General features: G+C 41.5%; 1 protein-coding gene across 4 annotated transcripts in view; it reads left to right on the top strand.

The window, feature by feature from the left end:
* trpm3 (transient receptor potential cation channel, subfamily M, member 3) overlaps positions 1-18,767 on the top strand; it is a 128,269-nt gene that overhangs the window by 64,105 nt on the left and 45,397 nt on the right. For all 4 annotated transcript variants that reach the window (XM_041041802.1, XM_041041801.1, XM_041041804.1 and 1 more), the window contains exons 2-6: positions 6,190-6,269; positions 7,883-8,084; positions 8,816-9,029; positions 10,723-10,847; positions 12,160-12,331. In XM_041041802.1, the coding sequence (XP_040897736.1) occupies positions 6,190-6,269; positions 7,883-8,084; positions 8,816-9,029; positions 10,723-10,847; positions 12,160-12,331 (793 nt within the window). The remainder of the gene's footprint in view (positions 1-6,189; positions 6,270-7,882; positions 8,085-8,815; positions 9,030-10,722; positions 10,848-12,159; positions 12,332-18,767) is intronic.

Here is an 18,767-nt window from a genome sequence, read left to right as displayed (position 1 = left end):
CTGTTAATATGCTTTTAAAGGACAAAACTGACCGTCTTGACCGCAGATAGTGTGTGTATGTGTGTGTGTGTGTGTGTGTGTGTCCCTTCCTAGCAACAAGCAAGTGAGTAAGTAGAAAATTATGACCTTGCCATCCTTACCGCTTGCTCATAGGTGCATGTTTGTGTGTGTCTGTGCTTGTGGTTGATCATGCACACACTCACACACCTGCTTCTGGTGCCTCGCAGCATCTGGACTACAGGTGCACTCCTCTAAGCAGAGTCTGTCATGACAGTGAATACATTAGGATTTAATTTACGCCAGATCTGGGTGGAAGCAGTTTTGTTTCTGGTGATTTCGCTTACATTCACATTCTGTTGTTGGTGCGTGTGTGTGAGGTTTACGTTAAGTAGGATTACAGCTTTTTGGAAAGTACAGTCTCTTTCCTTTTTGTGTTTTTTTCTGCTTCTGTATTGTTAGACTTCATTTAGTTCAGATTACAGTCTTATGTTCCCAGTTTCCCCCACTGCTCCTGCTAATTAAACTTGGTCTGTATTATCTACAGGTCCATTAATCCCCTTGATGAAAACAGGTAGGAAACTACACTTATACTGTAAAATAACAGCAGGAAAACTACAACAGCAAAAAGCCCTGTTACATAAATGTGTGGGGTGTGTGTAGGTGTGTGTAGGTTTGTGTGTGTGTGTGTGTGTGTGTGTGTGTGTGTGTCATTTAGGACAAAATAAGGATGGTGAGCAGGCTCGACGAATGTCATGTTGCTCCACCTAATAGGCTCTCTTGCCAGTCAGACTCCCTCTTCTGTCTTGGTCTCTGACAGAAACGTGGGTGACACACTCTCTCTCTCCCTCACACACACATATGCACACACACACACACACACACACGCACACACAGCCTGATAGTCCAACATTAATTTAAATCTAAAACAGGTGAGGTGCTGATGAGAGGTGGAGGGTAGCAGTTAATTCTGTATGCACACAGTTTTACGTATAGATCGTTCATTAGCTGTGACATGATGTGAGAGATTTTTAAAAAATATTTTTATGTTTTTTCACTTTACTTGGCTTGTACTCCTGTGTGGAATTATAGTTAGGAGGAGATTGACAGAGATAAGTAAAGAATAGTTTAGTAGGGTTTCAGGGTATGGCTAGTGTGTACCTTCAGCACCATGAACACACACTGACACACACACTGACACACACACACACACACACACACACACACACACACACACACACATATACACATTCCAGCAGTGCTAATAGTCCGAGAGTAGACCAGTTGCCTGTGGACAGGGAGGTGACCTGATCAGGTTCATTCAGTGTCTTTTAGTTTTTAGGCAGGATCATGCTTCTAACACAACCGTCAGCCTTGATTACGACGGCCACAACAATGCAGCCCATTACAAAATACAGGTGAGTCATCAGACGCACAAGCTTCACAGTTTTTGCTCTGACAAAGCTTCTTTTTGACCTCAAGACTTTTTAACACAGCTTATTTTTGATATGCTCGGTGTTTAATTGGGTGAACTAACTCTACTTCTATTCTACATTTTAATTAGTTTCCTTCCAGTTTCATCTCTTAGCTTACTTTGCATTGCTTTATATTTCCTACAGTAATTCATTGATTTGGAAATCTAAAATGATGTGTTGTGTTTAAGAGATAATAGAATATTTTAATCGTCTCGGTGATTGTGTCTCGTGTATGTCTAGATGCTGCGTTTGAGAGAAATATCTGCTTTTTAAAATAACTGTTATCAGTGTTTGCATTAGTATTATTTCATCTACTTCTTTTCATTTATGATGAATAACTGGAAGTAAGGAGAAAAATCTCCCTGCACCGTAACAAAGATTTAATCAGTTATTTGCAGCCTTGATAGAAATTATAACTAAATATCCATTAGTTGGTTCTGTCTTTTGCTCTTGATATCTGTATTTTTTACACTAAAGATGGATCAAATGCACCATTATGAAGCTGTAACTTTTACCATATTCATCACTGGACTATGCTGATTTATCATGTATGTGATCTCCGTCTACTGGGATTGATTGTTTAAAAATTTAAAGGCTCCCTGTCTTATAATGTCATTCTTAATACATGTAAAATCAAAGTGAACCAAAAATAGAAATCAAGATGCATTTGAGAAAAGGAAGCAGCCCTCTCTTCTACTTTCATTACTTGTCTGGCAGTTAAACCGAATTCAGTGTGAAGCAAGCAAAGAGTTGTACAAAGAGAAGATGAGGACTTAATGCAGCACAAGAGGAAAACGATGATTTAGATTTAATCACTTTTCGGAACAGATGTACCAGCAAAACAACATGAGTGTTTGGGTGCCGTGACAGTATGTACATTACTCTTGTTGAATGATTGAGTTTATTAACTCTTGGTAAGGAAACTCATATTTTACGGTAAAATATGTTCCATGTAAAAGTGCTACAGACTGCCCATATGCCCACCTCTATACCCATACAAGAGCTGAGTCGTTCATATTTGTTAAAAGGAAAACAGAAGGAAAAAAAAAAAAACGAGACAGCACAGAGAGATTAGGCTGTTGATTGGATATGGTTCTCAATTCCGCACCCTGCCAGTGCCAATAACAAAGAGGTGCTACAATAGTATAGGAGGGGGAAGAGAGAAGAGGGAGAAAAGGGTGGTGGTGGTGGTGGAGGTTGAGTGTAATGGAGTCAGGACCCCTAACAGGCTGTCAGATGCTCCTCACTTGCTGCACAGTCACTCTTTACACACACACACAAACACACTCGCACAAGACACAATCCAATGTTTTGCTAGACAGCTGGTGCGTTTGTGTCGGTGTGTGTGCGCGCATGTGAGTGCTCCCCGGTGATAAATCTTAATTACACAATGGAGTGCAGGCCATGTGCCATCTCATCATACCATGTCAAATCTCATAACCAACACTAGAGAGCACGAGAGAAAGAGTGGGAGAAAGAGATGCAACTGTATGAGATGGAGAGAGTGAGAAAATGTGTATATTGTATCTGTTAATAAATAAATAAATAAATAAAATGGAAAGGTAGAATTGAAATGGGGCAGAGCAAAAGAAGGGGTTAAAAAGTGAAGGAAATCTTTGGCCTTGTTCAGGCTTCTGGCTGAAATCTGCTTTTTTTTGTATATCCTTGTATCCAGATTGATTTAAAAGAGTCCGGACAGCAAAAACAAAAACCAAAACATGAAATACGATTTTTGCAAGTTGGAGCCAAACCACATGTGGAGATGGTTTGAAATGTGAATCCAATCGGATCCCTACAGGTGTGTCTCAGTCTGGATGCTCTGGCTGCTCAAATCGGATTTCAAAGTGTCTTTGGAGTCACTCGCAACATGACACACAATGACTACGTCAAATCTAGAGTGACGATAGCAACGTAGTTACTGACGCCAGCAACCCATGCAGATAGGTTGGTGACGTCTGGACACACAAATCCGATCTGATCACTTACAAATAACAGTGTTGACAGTCTGTCCTAAAGATCTGATTGGAGAAAAAAATCTGATTTGCCTTCAGTCTGAACAAAGCCTTTGCCTTGGGTGCTTTTAGGGTAGAGGGACCGTGGTCCCTCTTTTAGGGGTTTTCTTAGTGAATATAAAAGGCTTTTTCTGTTGCATGACTGTGATTTTGCCATCGGCCCTGTCAAAACTTATCAAGTCTAAAAACCTGTGCTGCTGCTACCACCAAAAGGATCTAGTTTGTGCAAGGATGAGCTGGCGGATGAATACAGAGTTTCAGCATGTCAGAGAAAGAATGGGGCTGGGGGCGTTGTTGTGGCCTGCTGAGTCATCGTGGCCAGGGTGATCTCTAAAAGCAGCCCCCCAGCCCCCCAGAGTAATGGTTAATCGTGGGAAGTCTGGTGTTAGGGTAAGTGTGCCTGTGTGCAGGCTCAGCCTGTTTGTGGCCGGATGTGGTGGGTTTTGGCGTGCCGTGGTGTGACAGGGCCAGTCAGGCGGATGGGGCGTGTGTTTTTGTAGCCGTGACTGTGGGGAAAGCCCTGTACAAGCAGCTCTCAGGTCTGCTGGCTGGGAGAAGAGCCGGGGCAGCTCTCCCAGAATAAAAAGCAGAAAAAAAAGCTCTGTCCTTTTGTTTTCACGGCTGTTGTGTTCCCTCTGCTGTGGGTTTGGGAGTCTGGTCTGTGTGTCCTCCTGGATGTCCATGAACATCCCGTTGTGACATTTGGACCTACTCTGGACCTCTGGTGTTGTGCTCTGTCGCCACAAAACCTCACACAGATATAGTCCACTTCCTGGAATGGCGGAGTCAACCCAGGAAGTGCAACCTTTGAACCACAAAGAGCTGAGTCAAAAGTAGTGCATTTAAACGGCAGACCAAGGCAAACTCTTCTTGAGAACTCTATTTTGGTAAATTCGCACTTGAGAATTCATGTTCTTGCAGGATTTTGGTGGTTGCCTGTTAATGGCAATCTAGATTTCAAAGTAGTCACTGCAGTTTGTGCATTTCCTCTTGTCAGCCCTATCCCTAAAGGAACTTGCCTTAACGATGCAGTAAGTTAAATTTTAAAGCTTACTTTGCAGCCTAGCAGTTCCATTTCTTTAAAGTTAAAAACCCATTCCTATTTTTGGACTTTAGTGTCCTGCAATTTTCAGTTACTCAATGAAGGAGAAAATTGAAGAATGTGTCTAGTTTGTAAGCTTCTTGCCATAATCACTGTAATATACTGTATCACCGAAATGATGCCAGTAAAATATTAAGGTGCTATAATATTTAAAATATATAAATATGCATAAATATACTATATACACGTAGTCTGGTGTGTGATGTAAAGATTATCCTTAGCAGCAATCTGTGATAGAAAGCAGACACACATACAGGCGGATGTCACCAAAACAACATTGTTTTCTCCAGCAAATGTCAAAGAAAATTCAGTTGTAGTATTTCACTGTAACACTGCATGGTACCTATTAGCTAGCTTACTCTTATCTGTAGTGAAAATGCAACATTATTACTTACAGGTCACTGTAAACTGTGCCAGGGACGGTTCAGTGCTGTCACAGATAAAGCTCACAGAGTCACAGATGATAAACAATGCCCTGTTAACAAGCAGACTTGATATTTTCCTTACTTTTATCATAAAACTCTGGATATAGTGCCCTCTCTTATTAGCTCTGTTTTTGCTACATACATTCACCTTATTGCCTGTTTGGATCCCTGTTTAGACATATCAAGGATTCATGCATGTATGTATGGAGACATCTATACAGATGTGTATTAGTCTCTAATCCTGTGCTGCATGTGTATCCCGGACTAGCTCTGTGGTTTCACGGTGTCTTTCTGGTCCTGTCTGTAGCAGGATAATTGGCTCCAGTCAGTCGTTCTGTCACTCAGACCTGCAGCAGATTCGAAGGCAGAGCATCGCGGTCTCACACAGGCACCGTTCCACTGGCTGCATTATGCAAAGTCTTTTTATACTGTATACAGTATAAGAACAGAAAGAACATATAGAAATACGTACACACACTTTCTCATACAAATGTGCACACACACACACACACACTGAGCTTGCTGCACATATGAGTATCTTAGGACTGGAACTCTGACATAATTTAATGCCTCAGTGCATTTAACATCCGATTTCTCTTCATCTCATCCGGTTTGGACTGGAGTCACTGAAGAACATTAAACATTTCTGTCAGTGTGTCTTAAGTGTTTGAATTATGTGTGAGGGACTCTCTATCTAGTGGTGTGTGTGTGTGTGTGTGTGTGCTGAGTGTTCGTGTGTTTGCCATTTCCAAAGCATTGTGATTTTTGTTCTTAAAGCAGGTTTGGATGTGAAATTGCTGATTTTTCTTTAATTTTCTGAATTTGTTTTCATACTTTTGAGATCTTAGGTTCAACATCTCATAGTGTGTGCTCTGTTTGCCATCCTCCAAAACCGGACTGCTGCTTGGAAATGTGACAGACTGTGACAGATATGTCTCTGGATAACGAGGCTCAGATTGTGTCATTTTGTGCAACAGACAGCTTCTTAGCAGAACCCTCCTCATTTCTCGAAGGACAAAAAACATTTTCTTTCAGAGGTGAACTCCACAGTCAAGCACAGGCCTAGTCATGACATGAGCCTGTGCTTGCTATCTGTCTGCTGTCACTCCTGCATGCTCAGGTTACAGCTCCATTATGTGACAAAGACTGACTGCGTTCTTCTTTCTTCATTTATGCAGGCACAGAAATCGTGGATAGAGAGAGCATTCAGCAAGAGAGAATGTGTTCATATCATAGTGAGCGCCAAAGACCCCCATAGGTGAGTAAGAAGGAAAGTAAAAAGAATGAAAAAACATCTCATTGTATGACATTATTGTGTATCTATGTGAATTACATTGCTTCATTCTTAATTTCAGCTGGCCATTTATATTACAGGGATAAAGAAACTAGGTTAAAGTCTGAGAATGCTTGATATTATAGAAGTCTATACATTTAGGATTCATCTGCTTGATTATTTGCTATAAAAGCTACAAGACCCTAATGACTGAGTTAGCTAAGCTGATAGCCTACCCCACATATAGCAGATTAAATGTCCTGTTTAACTATTGACCTTTTAAAACAAGCCTCAGAGTAATATCACGCTGGCCCCTATTTGCATCACAGGTATAAGCTCTACACTAATGAGCAAAAAATACTGACATGACCCATTTTGAAACCACAAATAGCAAGTTTAGCTGCATCAGTGACATTTGTGAAATCCAGGGCTAGGCCGGTTCACCAACACGGTAAAATATCCCACATCATTTTAGAAGGTTACTCATTTAAGTAACACTCGCGATAGAGCCCACGGGAGCGTATTTCTTATATGAATACATTTGTGAAAAATGAAAGCTCATTTGTAAAAGCCCTGTCTGTGTAACACTCTGACACGATTGTGCACATCAAGGAAATAATAAATAAATAAATAAAACACAGCAAAGACTCTGTCATGGTGACATTATCAAAATCGTTACTACAGCTGATGTTGTTGCTTGGGGGAACTCAGAAAGTCAAGTGTAGTTCCTGAAGTACAGGCCACCATACACACACACACACACACACACACACACACACACACACACACACACACACACACACACACACACACACACACACACACACAGGAAATGCCTCTGTTGGTTAGGTAAACAGAATTAGCATAACTAGAGGAAAGCAGGTGGAAGCCACGAGCAGGAGGAGGGGAAAGAGATGTTCCTGAAGATCAAATCAGCTTTTCTCTTTTTAGTCAAAAACACTTGTGTTTGTGCAGAAGGCAGAGGGAGGCAAAGTACTTTTGGTGAGAGCTGACGGAAACATGAAGTGATAATCAAAGCTTCCTGACTCCCTTTCCTCCCAGGGCTCCCACTCCATCTCGTAAGGTTAAAACACAGAGTATGAAAGCTGCGTTCAGCACATCTGAATATGTACACATGTAGGAATACTCCAATTCATATAACTGTCATTCTGCTAACTCTTGTCTTGCCGAGAGGGAGAAGGAGACGAGAACAAGCGAGAGAGAGACAGGGAGATATACAGAGGTTTGTGAAGAGCAGAAAACAAAAAGAGATGGAGTCGATACAAGATTGCAGGGGCCCACAGATCCTTCTCTTCCTCTCCTCCCAATCAGGAGATGAAAGTCAAATGACAAGCTGTCATTTCAGCCTTGCCCGCCTCCTACAGCTTGGTGCATGACTACAGCAGCTCTCACACTCTTTTTCTCATTCTCTTAGTCACACACACACAATCTCTCTTTCACCCTCTCTCCTTTTTCCTTCTCAGTGCTACAATAGATTTGCTCGGGGCCCAGACCTCTTCAAGGTTTCAATTATTCTCTGTAAAGGAGCACATAATATACCTATCTTAGATTAACTTTTACTTTCTCCTCTCATCCAGGTGCTGTTGCGGTCGTCTGATAGGCCAGCATGTGGGCCTGCCCCCGGGCATCTCATCCAGTCAGAATGATAAGGCAGAGCGTCTGGCCAAGAATGACAGCCTGTCGGAGAAGTGGTCGATCAGCAAACACACACAGCTCAGTCCCACTGATGCCTTCGGCACCATTGAGTTCCAGGGAGGAGGACACTCCAACAAAGCCATGGTGATTCCCATAGCAAATCTACTGCGTTGCATTTTGACAGTGTCCTGCACTGCTTCTCAGGATAGCCAATGATTGCCAAGCTTTTGAAGCACAGAAAAAAATTAAAAAGCATCACGTGTAGAGTGGCAAAACACATCATATCAGCATGGCAGAAGATAACTGCAAAATCAGCCAAATGAGTATAATTATTATGTAATTACACCCAATTATTGATTTAAATGACTTAAGTGTCTGGAGATAAAATTCTGCCTGATTAATTGATCCATCCCAAAAGCAGTCTGATTGTACGTATTATTCACACAGTCACTGGTGACACAGACACATCACACGTGCTCCAACATTCTGGGACTAAATTATGTCTGATTTATTCCCAGTGTTAAATTATTCAGCCAGGCACATGTCAGGTTGGGTGCCTGAGAGTGAATTAGATAAATAGACAGATGCTCCTAATGCACGTGGCATAGTAAACATCTGTTCAATACTTTTTCTAACATGAAAAATGAACAGCAATTCTGCAGCACTGGTTTTAATTTCATAATTTTACCTGCACTTCACAAATTTGTTTTACATGTAATGCTCTTGTAACATGTATTCTGTCCACATACCGTATGTGTGTTCCTGTTTGCGTGTCTATGTTTCAGGCACATGATGACCCCCAAGTCGCCATGTGCCTGAGGGTGAAGCAGGTGAAGCTGCTGTACATCACTGAAAGATTTCCTTACTGTTTACAGTATGTGCGAGTGTCTTATGACACCAAGCCTGACCTGCTGCTCCACCTGATGACCAAGGAATGGCAGCTGGACCTGCCCAAGCTGCTCATCTCAGTCCACGGGGGTCTGCAGAACTTTGAATTACAACCCAAACTCAAACAGGTCTTTGGCAAAGGGCTCATCAAGGCTGCCATGACAACAGGAGCCTGGATATTCACTGGAGGGGTCAACACAGGTAAAGCACAGCACAAATAGTCCAGTTTATTTTGAAGATAAAAAAAAAAAAAAAAATCACTGAGACATTTCATTTGCACTTTTTATACAAATTGAATGGCCATGTTCTTGAGCTACAGAGGGAGTGTGATGACTGTGTTCGAATCTTCCTCATAAGTTATCAGCTATTAAATAACCATTTATTAAGCCCCTCTGGGCTGTAAAGCTGTTGAACCACTGCAAAAGGACTTTTTGAAGTTTATTATGAGCACTTAACTCTAGATATGCGCACTCAGCCAGGTGCAGCAATAGCTCTCAAGTATTATTTTATGTATCTTGAATGGAAATAAGGTCAGGCGGTCTAAACTGCATATTGAAGTCAACAAATGGGCGTCACATTTAGGCCAAATTGTATTTAATTATACAAACTGTATTTTAATCAGGGAAGACAATTTAACATGACGTTAATGACTGAGGAGGAAATTAGGGCCCATAGTGAACTTGACCACAAACTTTTTCAAGGAGTGGTAACCCACTGAAAGTAAAGAGGTTTTTCCCCTGGATAGAGTCTAGAAGAGTCAATGGTGTGGAGAAGATTGGCTTAAGACTTTGGTCGACTAAGAAGATCTCTTCCTGGAGACACTGAGTAGCTGGATGGAAATGGCCTGGAGCAGGATTTATGAGGAGCTCAGTGGACTGGATCTTAAACATACTGTAGGAGGTGGAGCGTTGGAAGTGTAAAAAGCAGTCCAGAAATAAACAGTTTCAAAGTCTGAGGGCAGCAAGATGATTGGGCAGCGATGTTTGTGACAAAATAAAATCGTCTGAAATGAAAATAGGGTAAACCGAAGCATCAGCTGACAGATTGACAGCACATGAATTATGCATAAGTAAGGAGTTATCATGCATATGGAAAGTAGTGTCTGTGACTGAACTTGAGCTCCACTGTGTTTCTGATCTTTCCAAGCTATGGATAGTGGTGTCAAGTCCTAAAATTGGTAAATACTTGGTTCCCGTCTTATCTATTTCTGTAAGTGTTGTATCCTGAAATATGATGTTGACCGCATAGTTCACAGTTTGTATTGTTCTTCTATTGTTTCTAGGCCACAAAAAGAGAAGCATTTTTAGTAACTTTGACTAAATTTAGCAGGCTCGAAATAACAAAAAAAGATGGGACAATAATGTCTAAACGGAGAGATGAGAAAAGATAGGAAGACAGGATACGTCGTCGGATGCTGTAGAGAGCACTCATTTGAATACAGAAAGGAATAGAAAGTAAGATTTAGTGACAGAATGGGTGCAGAGGCAAGAAAGAGGAAGAGAGAGGCCTGAATAATGGATGGAGGGATGGATTGGAGGGACAGTTGAGGGTGGAGGTGGAGAAAGAATGAATGTCAGCAGGGGGGAAAGAATAAAATGGCCTCCAGGTCTGACTGCTGCTCCCCTGAGGATAACAACTAGAAGCCTGGAGCGATGACCTCCTCTGTGTTTGAAGCTGTGTGTATGTGCGTGTGTGTGTTTGTGTGTTTCGGTTTTCACATTGGCTGCCATGCTGTTGTCTTCCACGCCTAACAGATTCTGTTTATCTTTCACTGCAGAGTGTATCATTATCTAAGTTTAGGCTTTGTATTGATCGTGACAAACCTGATTTGCTATCTGTTTCTCTGTGCTCCTCTCAAACACTCTCTTAAACACATACGCACACACACACACAGGGGTGATTCGCCATGTGGGTGATGCGCTGAAAGACCACGCCTCCAAGTCAAGGGGGAAGATCTGCACCATTGGCATTGCTCCGTGGGGCATCGTGGAAAATCAGGAGGATCTGGTTGGCAAAGATGTAAGTCTCTGAAAACAAACACACCGAACAATAACGTAGCAATGAAAACAGCAACAGAAAACAGTTGCAGAGTGGGCGCTTGTGTGCTCTAGCACTTGTTTCCATGTTTATATGTGAAAAATGTCACATGATGTCCACAGTTGCCGGAGCCTGTAAATTACAGTTGACAGCTTATTAACTGAGGTGCTGAGTAAGCTAATCCAATCTGTGATAAACACTCCTTCAAAGTGAGCTGGACAGCTGGTGAAACCACATGAGACCGCGGAGCACATGCTGACTCATTCAAATCGCGGGAATCAATGTTATGTTATAGTTAAAATTTCATCAGAATGTGCTGCACTTTGTCCTCCTGAATAAGTAAAGCAGAGCCCATTAATGCTGGTGGCTGAAATGAGATGATTAATCGCTGAAGCTCTTTTTTTTCCCTGCTTGATTGGTCTCAACTGTATGTCTAATGGCCAGATGAGCTTACCTCAGATTGTCAGGCTCTGTCCCAGTAGACCAAATCCAAGCTCTGAGAAACTGTCATTAATGTTGTATAAATATTCACTCCTTTTTTGTGTGTGTGTGTGTGTGTGTAATTTAGTGTAACTTTAATACCAGTACCAGTAATGAATGCATCAGGGTAATTTTGAGTTATACTAGAAATTGACATGTAGTCATTGAAAATACACAGGTGAATCCAGATTCTTTGTAACCAAACAACATCTTTCATCACCTTGACAAATACTCTTGTCATTAAATGTTGTACTACACCTCCATAAAGTTGGAGGACTCACAAGAGACAGATTTAAAAACCACTTTTAATACTGGTACAGCAGAGGCAGAGATATCCTGACATTTAGTCCTTAGTATGCAAGCTTTGGTCAAGCTCCAAAAAGCCAAACGCTACGTTTCCCATGATGCAACCGGTAGCGTCTCCTGACTTGTCTTTCTCTGCCTGGTAAATGCTTGTGCCTTTCAAACTCTGTGTCCCAGTTTGTAACTTAGACATGCCATTAGAACATCGTAGCCTCCAAGCGCCTTTTCAAACTTTGGAAAGCACCCTCCAGAGCCACAAACAACATTACACAACTGTTTTCCAAAGCTGAGTAGTATCCTCCATGGCAAGTAAACTGAACTTGAACTTCAGGAGTAAACTGCTGGTTTGCTCCTTTAATAAAAACTCCAAATTCATTTCTTTACTTCCATTCATCACTTCCACGGCCTTGTTATCAGTAATCTGTCCTTGGTCAAGTTGCCATATACTCCTTTCAGCCATGGGCGTCTCTGATGTTTGCATAATTTTTAAGTGTTATCTACTCTCAACCAGGTGGTGCGTCCATACCAGACCATGTCCAACCCGATGAGCAAGTTGACGGTTCTAAACAGTCTCCACTCCCACTTCATCCTGGCAGACAATGGCACCACGGGAAAGTACGGCGCCGAGGTCAAACTGCGACGCCAGCTAGAGAAACACATCTCCCTGCAGAAGATCAACACACGTGAGTGGAATTTACTGTATCTGTCCGTCATGGCTATAACCAGACCGACCTACATACCCCAAATTAGAGATGGGGTTTTAAAGTATTACAGCGAGTGATAACAGCATAATGAAACCGTTATTCTTGTTTTATCAACGACACCTCTGTGGGTTAATTGGGTTCATAGTCTATTTTGTAGCTGCAACCAGACTAAAATTATCATTACCTGCTTCGTACTGAACACATGCTGTGTACATGCAGTGTATTTTTAGCCGGCTGTGATATAACCCGATGAGCCTTTGAAATTGTCCCTCCCTTCAGGACGGGTTTATATTTTCTTTCAAAGCTTCTCGGCAGCTCGAATTAACTCTTTCCTCAAATGAACCTGCTGATAATCCTTGTCTTACTTTTCTGGGGAAGTGCACACAGCTACCAAACAAACTAACAATCATAATGACAAGCGCACAATCACTCAGCGTGTACGTATACACACATGCAGTGTACTGCAGACACACAAAGTAAGTACAGTTCACTTGTGCTTGGGTACCCACACATAAAGGAATGACAGGTACATCAGATTTGTTTTTGCCAGTATATTTTTTTGTATTTTTATTTCATTTGATACTTGATAGAACATGTTTTTCTATATTTTGACAGACACATGAATAAGAGGACATTATAACACACTTCTCTTCAAACTCTGTATTCCTGTGCAGCTCTGTCTTCATTTCAAAATTTGTTCCTGGTATTTCAGAAGTACATTATACTCCTAAAAGTGCAGCAAGAGTGTATTTGAATGCCTGTATGTGTGTCTAAAGACGTACACTCCTATGGAGTGTATGTAGCTTGCACGTGTGCATGTTTGCCTTTGTGTGGCGTGTTCATCCACCGCCGAGTCCTTGTCACATTTCATTTCTCCGTTTTCAATTTCCACATTATACTTTAGGTGAAAACCAAATGGATTTGCATGAATATGAAATGCATTTCTCTGTCTTTTTCTCTCACCCACACCCAGACACAAAGACACAAGCACGCACAAACCTCTCTGATACCCTTTAAACACATTTCTCAATAGCATTTCGCAGCATTGTTTAGAATGTGTCAGAGCCGCTAACAAACCTGAGTCAGAGAAATGTTGTTTGCAGCCGTGATTTATTTGTTATTACCTTCTTTTGTTGTCAGCATAAAGCCTTTTTATAATAATTTCCTCACATTTTAACATCAGCGCTTATTTAAAAAACTGAGACTGTCGGGAAACAGGTGTTACCAAATGGATAGATTGTTACGGTGCCACAAGCAATATCTTGACTCAAACTTTACCTTTGTCAACACCGTTTTAGTTCACTGTCACTGATGTTCGCTGATAGGGACGTTAGAATAGAATATTAAATGTCATCCTCAGTATGAAACATGATTGTTTCCACTACTGTATTCCTCCTAACCCCTCGACTTCAGGGATTTAAAAAATTGTTCCTGGAGTTGACAGGATACACAAATGTACTTCCTCCATGTTCAGCATCCAGTCATGTGACCTATGGACTTCCCTTTGTCATCCTATGCCTGGACTCATACAAAAGGGGCTGGGAAGGCAAAGGGACGCCCAGTCGTCATACAAGCATCCAATATAAGTCTAATTTAAATCCATAATGTGAATTTCTGTAACCTATAGTTGGATCCAAGGTGAGCACTAATAGTTACGGGGATCTATAGAAAGTGATAACTAACTCGATGTAATATCTGCTACTGACCTTCCACAACACAGAGCCATCACCCAGACTCTCTCACATAATAACCTTAACCTCAGCAGCATTTGAGGTTACATTGATTACGGTTTTATAATCTTGTCAGTGGGTTGGCCACAGTTTCCTCTTTTAGATCAAAATCTATAGCCCTAATCAAAATCATTCTAATACGTGTATTTGTATAGTATGAAGTGATTTGGTATTCATGTGGCTTGTGAAGTTTGTGCATTTTTGCAATCAAAGCAAGTTTTCCTTCTTTTGTCTGGGCGCTTTAAATTAAATTGAGAACATGATGATTTTATCTATTCTTGTTGCCCAGGTTCGTTTGTTCAGAATTTTGTAGATTTACAAAACTTAGACATCACTGTAAAGATAATATAAGATTCACCCCATTGCTTGATTCATCTACTGGCCAAGGCAAATTTCTGAAGCACTTAAAATCAAACAACAATTTGTATTGTTATTGCAAAAAAGCTGTGGGAGTGTGTGCTCCCCAGTGTTCAATTACTGTACGTTTTGTGTCTGTAAGACGCACTGTACCTTGTTATACGTGTGCATCCTTTACTTCCTCACTCGCCACTGTAGGGTTCGCAGACACGGGCCATTTCTTGATTTGATTACCTGTCCACGGTGAATCGAGGAGTGCATCAATTTTCCTCACAGCAGGGCTCCGGTGGGATCCAAGTGTAGCCTGAGGTCCTGTCAGGGAAAGGAGGATAGAGAAAGTAACGAGGGAAGAACGCAGTTTGGTTTGAATGTCCTAAGATGTGGGTTACAGACCACACATAATCACAAGTTTTTTTTTTTCTTCTTAAATCACAGTCACACACACTGCACACAAACACAAGATGAAAGAAGTGTGGTGGATAGATACGCGTAATCTCCGCCTGTGGTATTTTTGGGATGTCTGGGCAATCCTGTAGCTAATCCTACTGTGCCTGTGTGCAATTTTCTATGCAACGGCTATCATCATGTGACTGTCGGAAAAGGCTGTAGCAATCAAATTGGCTCCACAATATTATAACACAGTTTTTAAATATGGGAATCAATTCTGTGTAACAAATGTATAGGTGTCTTGGTCTGACTGCCCTCTAGAAAAATAAAAACCTTGCTACATTTTGATTTCCTGTTGCCACAGGATATTGGTGGTCATTTGCACATTTCCATTGCAAGTTACTCCAGCACCATTGGCATCTGTCAAAACCCATCATTGGAGCACTGTTGTGCAGTTCCTAAACCTCTAACACCTCCCTCGGTGACAAGACTTGTGTATTCCCTCCATACTTTTTCCTGCAGTCTCTACTGTATATTTGATGTAGCAGGAGGTGTCACTTCCTGTGGTTTTGTAGCCTCTTCAGTGTAAAATGGACAAGAATATCAAGGGGACAGCTCTGGCCGGGTGTAAACAAAATAAATGTCTTAAGACGGGAAACTGGGGTTGGGAGGAAGTAAATAGGGTGGATGGAGCCAACACATTCACACGCTAGAGTAAATGCTTGTGGCTTTGCCCTGCTGTACATGCATGCCCCTCTTGTGACTTGCTCAGCCAGACATGGTCTAGCTTGATAGAACGTTTACAGAGATGCGGATGCAAATGAGCCTGGATTACCGTGACAAGGATTCAGCTCAGGCGGCACAGGACTTAACATGTGAACAGAGGCACAGACGGAGCTTAAAACCAGTGATCATAAACATTCATTGCATGATTATACACAAATATAATTGTTGATTTAGAAACGTGTTGTGTATGTTTCTTTTCCCAACACACTCATTTATGGTCACACACACACACACCTGGATACATTTCTTTCCTTTGAGCTCCTCCTCCCTCCATCTCCTGAAGCCAGCCTACATTGTCAAACTGAAACCTCAAATAAAATGATTGGAACTGTTTAGCACAGCTCACTCAACCGCTGCGCAGCCCTTTTGACATGTCTCCAGCAGCGGCTATAATGCTTCTTAATCACACACCAGCCTCAGATATAGGAAAAGTGAAAGAGGAAGAGAGGTGAGTGAGAAAATGAAAACAGAGAAAAGGGTTTGCGGATGAGCGGAGAGGGAGAAGAATTATGTGTGAAGCAGCTGACGAGGATGAAGGCAGTGCGACAAGATATTACCTTGAGGTGTCTGAAAAAGCGGGATAAAAAAAGTGAAAAGGCGGTGAGAGGAAGGACATAATAGGCTTTATCCATAAGTGTTTTCTTATTTTTCCCTTGTCAAACTGAACAAGAGAAAAATAACAAAATACTGAATCGTATTCATTCACACTTTTGTTTTTGCACGTAAGAATTTAAAATTCGAAGCACATTACAGGCCCAAAGTGGAATAAAAGTTATTCCTTTGTGCAAGTTTAGAGACAGTCTCTGAAAATGCACGAGGCGCCTTGCATATGCCCTCTTTCATTTCACCTAAATTACCTGGAATATTAAGATGGGCACATAAGTACTTTGTATATCGAATGTGTGCGTAAGTGTAGGCATGTGCATGTTTTAACTCTGTGTTTACTGTGTAACCTTCACTGACCCTTCTATAGCAGTGGTTTCATTAATCACAGCATACGTAAAAGATGAAGTAGCTGGGGTAATTGAATCCAGAAGCCGTAAGACCTTGCGTTGCAGATTAGCCATGACACTGTGACCTCCATCGTGGAGCAGCGCATACAGAGGAGCTTATAGTTAAGCTATGGTACATGGGAAGTCGAGAGGGTTGTAATACTTGTCTTTCAGGCAGCATAAATGCCTGGACAAACTTTAGATTTTTTAGATAAAGCTAATAATATCATGCCTTTTTAATGTGTGACCAACTGGATTACTTGGTGGCTCTTGTTCTTTGACACATACCACACAACTGCAGTGTCACAGTTTGAACCTGGTTTAGAAACGTCACCCTCTGCTGAAGGTGACTGTATCTCAATGATGACTGGTTAAATCGGTGACACAGTGAGTGTGGATCAGTAGATAAAGTATTTGCGGTCACATGAGAATAAGTGCACAGAGACAATGTGGGGGACAGTCAACGTTATCGTGGTAAGGTGTGTTCATGCACGAATGGATATAAAAAAAAAAAGTCAAAATGATAAACATGAAGCACCAGAGTGTTCAACCCTGTGGTGGGGAGATAACAAAGAGAGAGAGAGTCAATAGTGCGCTGGTTACAAGACTTGCTCCAGGTATGGTTCCAGGTTGAGGATGTGCATGGATGTTATGTGATGTGGAAAGAATTTGAGTGCATGATCAGTAGTGTGAACTGTGGCAAATGTCTTTGGAAGAGTGAGAGTGATAAAAAAAAAAATAAAAAAAAGTGAGAAGGTCAGAAATGTTCTGGTAAATGACGTTTTACAGTTTTTTTTCTGTCTTTCTGTTTCTGTGTCTCCCTGCTGTATACTTTTTTGTTTTTTTTGTTGTTTTTCTGTTCCTACTGTTCATATAAGTGTTATAAACCCGTTAGGATTTTATCTGTGATTATAAGCAATACATATAAGGGTCAGCCCTACTCCAATCCATAAGGAGGTGGTAATGCACCTTCACTGCCTTTCACACAGAGTATAGATCCCGGAAATGGCTATTTCCACAAACTTCTTACTGACATGGATACACTTGGGAGGACTAAAGCTTACCTATGTGTCTTGAAGAGACAGATGCATTTACACCTTTTGAGCACTTGAGGGGGTTTGAGCAGCTACATGTCAATCCCTGCCAAATGCTTCTTGGATGCATTTACTCTTAGCATTTTTTATATCAAATCTGTCCAAGATGCATGAAGTGACTGTGTATAAATGGGATCTAATATTCTAGATCACAGAGTAACAGTTTAACTCATATTTTGAGAGCGATTACACAGAAACACATATTTACAGACACATACACAAATCAATAGGGTAAAATTCCCTATTGATTTGTGTAACCCCAATTTCCCACTTGTAAATGTCTTTTAATGGTCAATGACACCGTTCATGATTGATTCTCTCTGGCTCACTCGGCCTTGGTTGGCACCACAGCTCGACTCATATCACTGGTAAAAAGGTTGCGTTGGTCATCTAACTCAATCAGAATTCCTGTGAGTGGGTCAAAAGCGACAGGATATCTCAATGTCACCACATGACTGAAAAAGCAAAGTTTGAGCGAAGATTTGCCCTTTTAATGTGCCGGACCCCCTGACCTTTTGTTCTATAGCCTGTCGAGTCATGTTGCATTCACAGATCTGATGTTTCCTGTCTGCTTTAGTTATTGCTAGGATAATGGTATTTATGTGTGTGTGTGTGTGTGTGTGTTTTTGTGAGCGTGTTTTTATTCGTTATTTTTTGGGGGGCGGGGTGGGTTGCGAAGACAATGACCCACATACTGTAGCACACCTCCTCCAGTCATGCTGATACTAATTTGACACGTACAAGGACAAACTCGCAGACACTCGCACACTCCCACGCACACACAGACACACACACGCAGAGGATGAGTCATTGCTGGATCCTTAATTAGGACCATTTAAGCATGTTATGTGTGTCTCGCTTACACGCTCCTCTTTCCCTCCCTAATTCCTTCTGTTCCTCGTTATTTCCTCGTCTCCCAGGCTGGATAAATATAGAAAGTTGGCCATGGATTCTCATCGACCACTTCTCTCCTTCTCTGCTGCCTCTCCTGCTTTTTCACGCTTTTCTTCAGGGTAGTTTCCCTCCTGAGGGATAAGGTATGGGCACTGGGTTAAAACTATGGATGAGA

This window comes from Toxotes jaculatrix, chromosome 7 (assembly GCF_017976425.1).
Source record: "Toxotes jaculatrix isolate fToxJac2 chromosome 7, fToxJac2.pri, whole genome shotgun sequence".
Classification (NCBI taxonomy): Eukaryota; Metazoa; Chordata; class Actinopteri; family Toxotidae; genus Toxotes; species Toxotes jaculatrix.
This window is presented reverse-complemented; position numbering and strand designations above follow the sequence as displayed.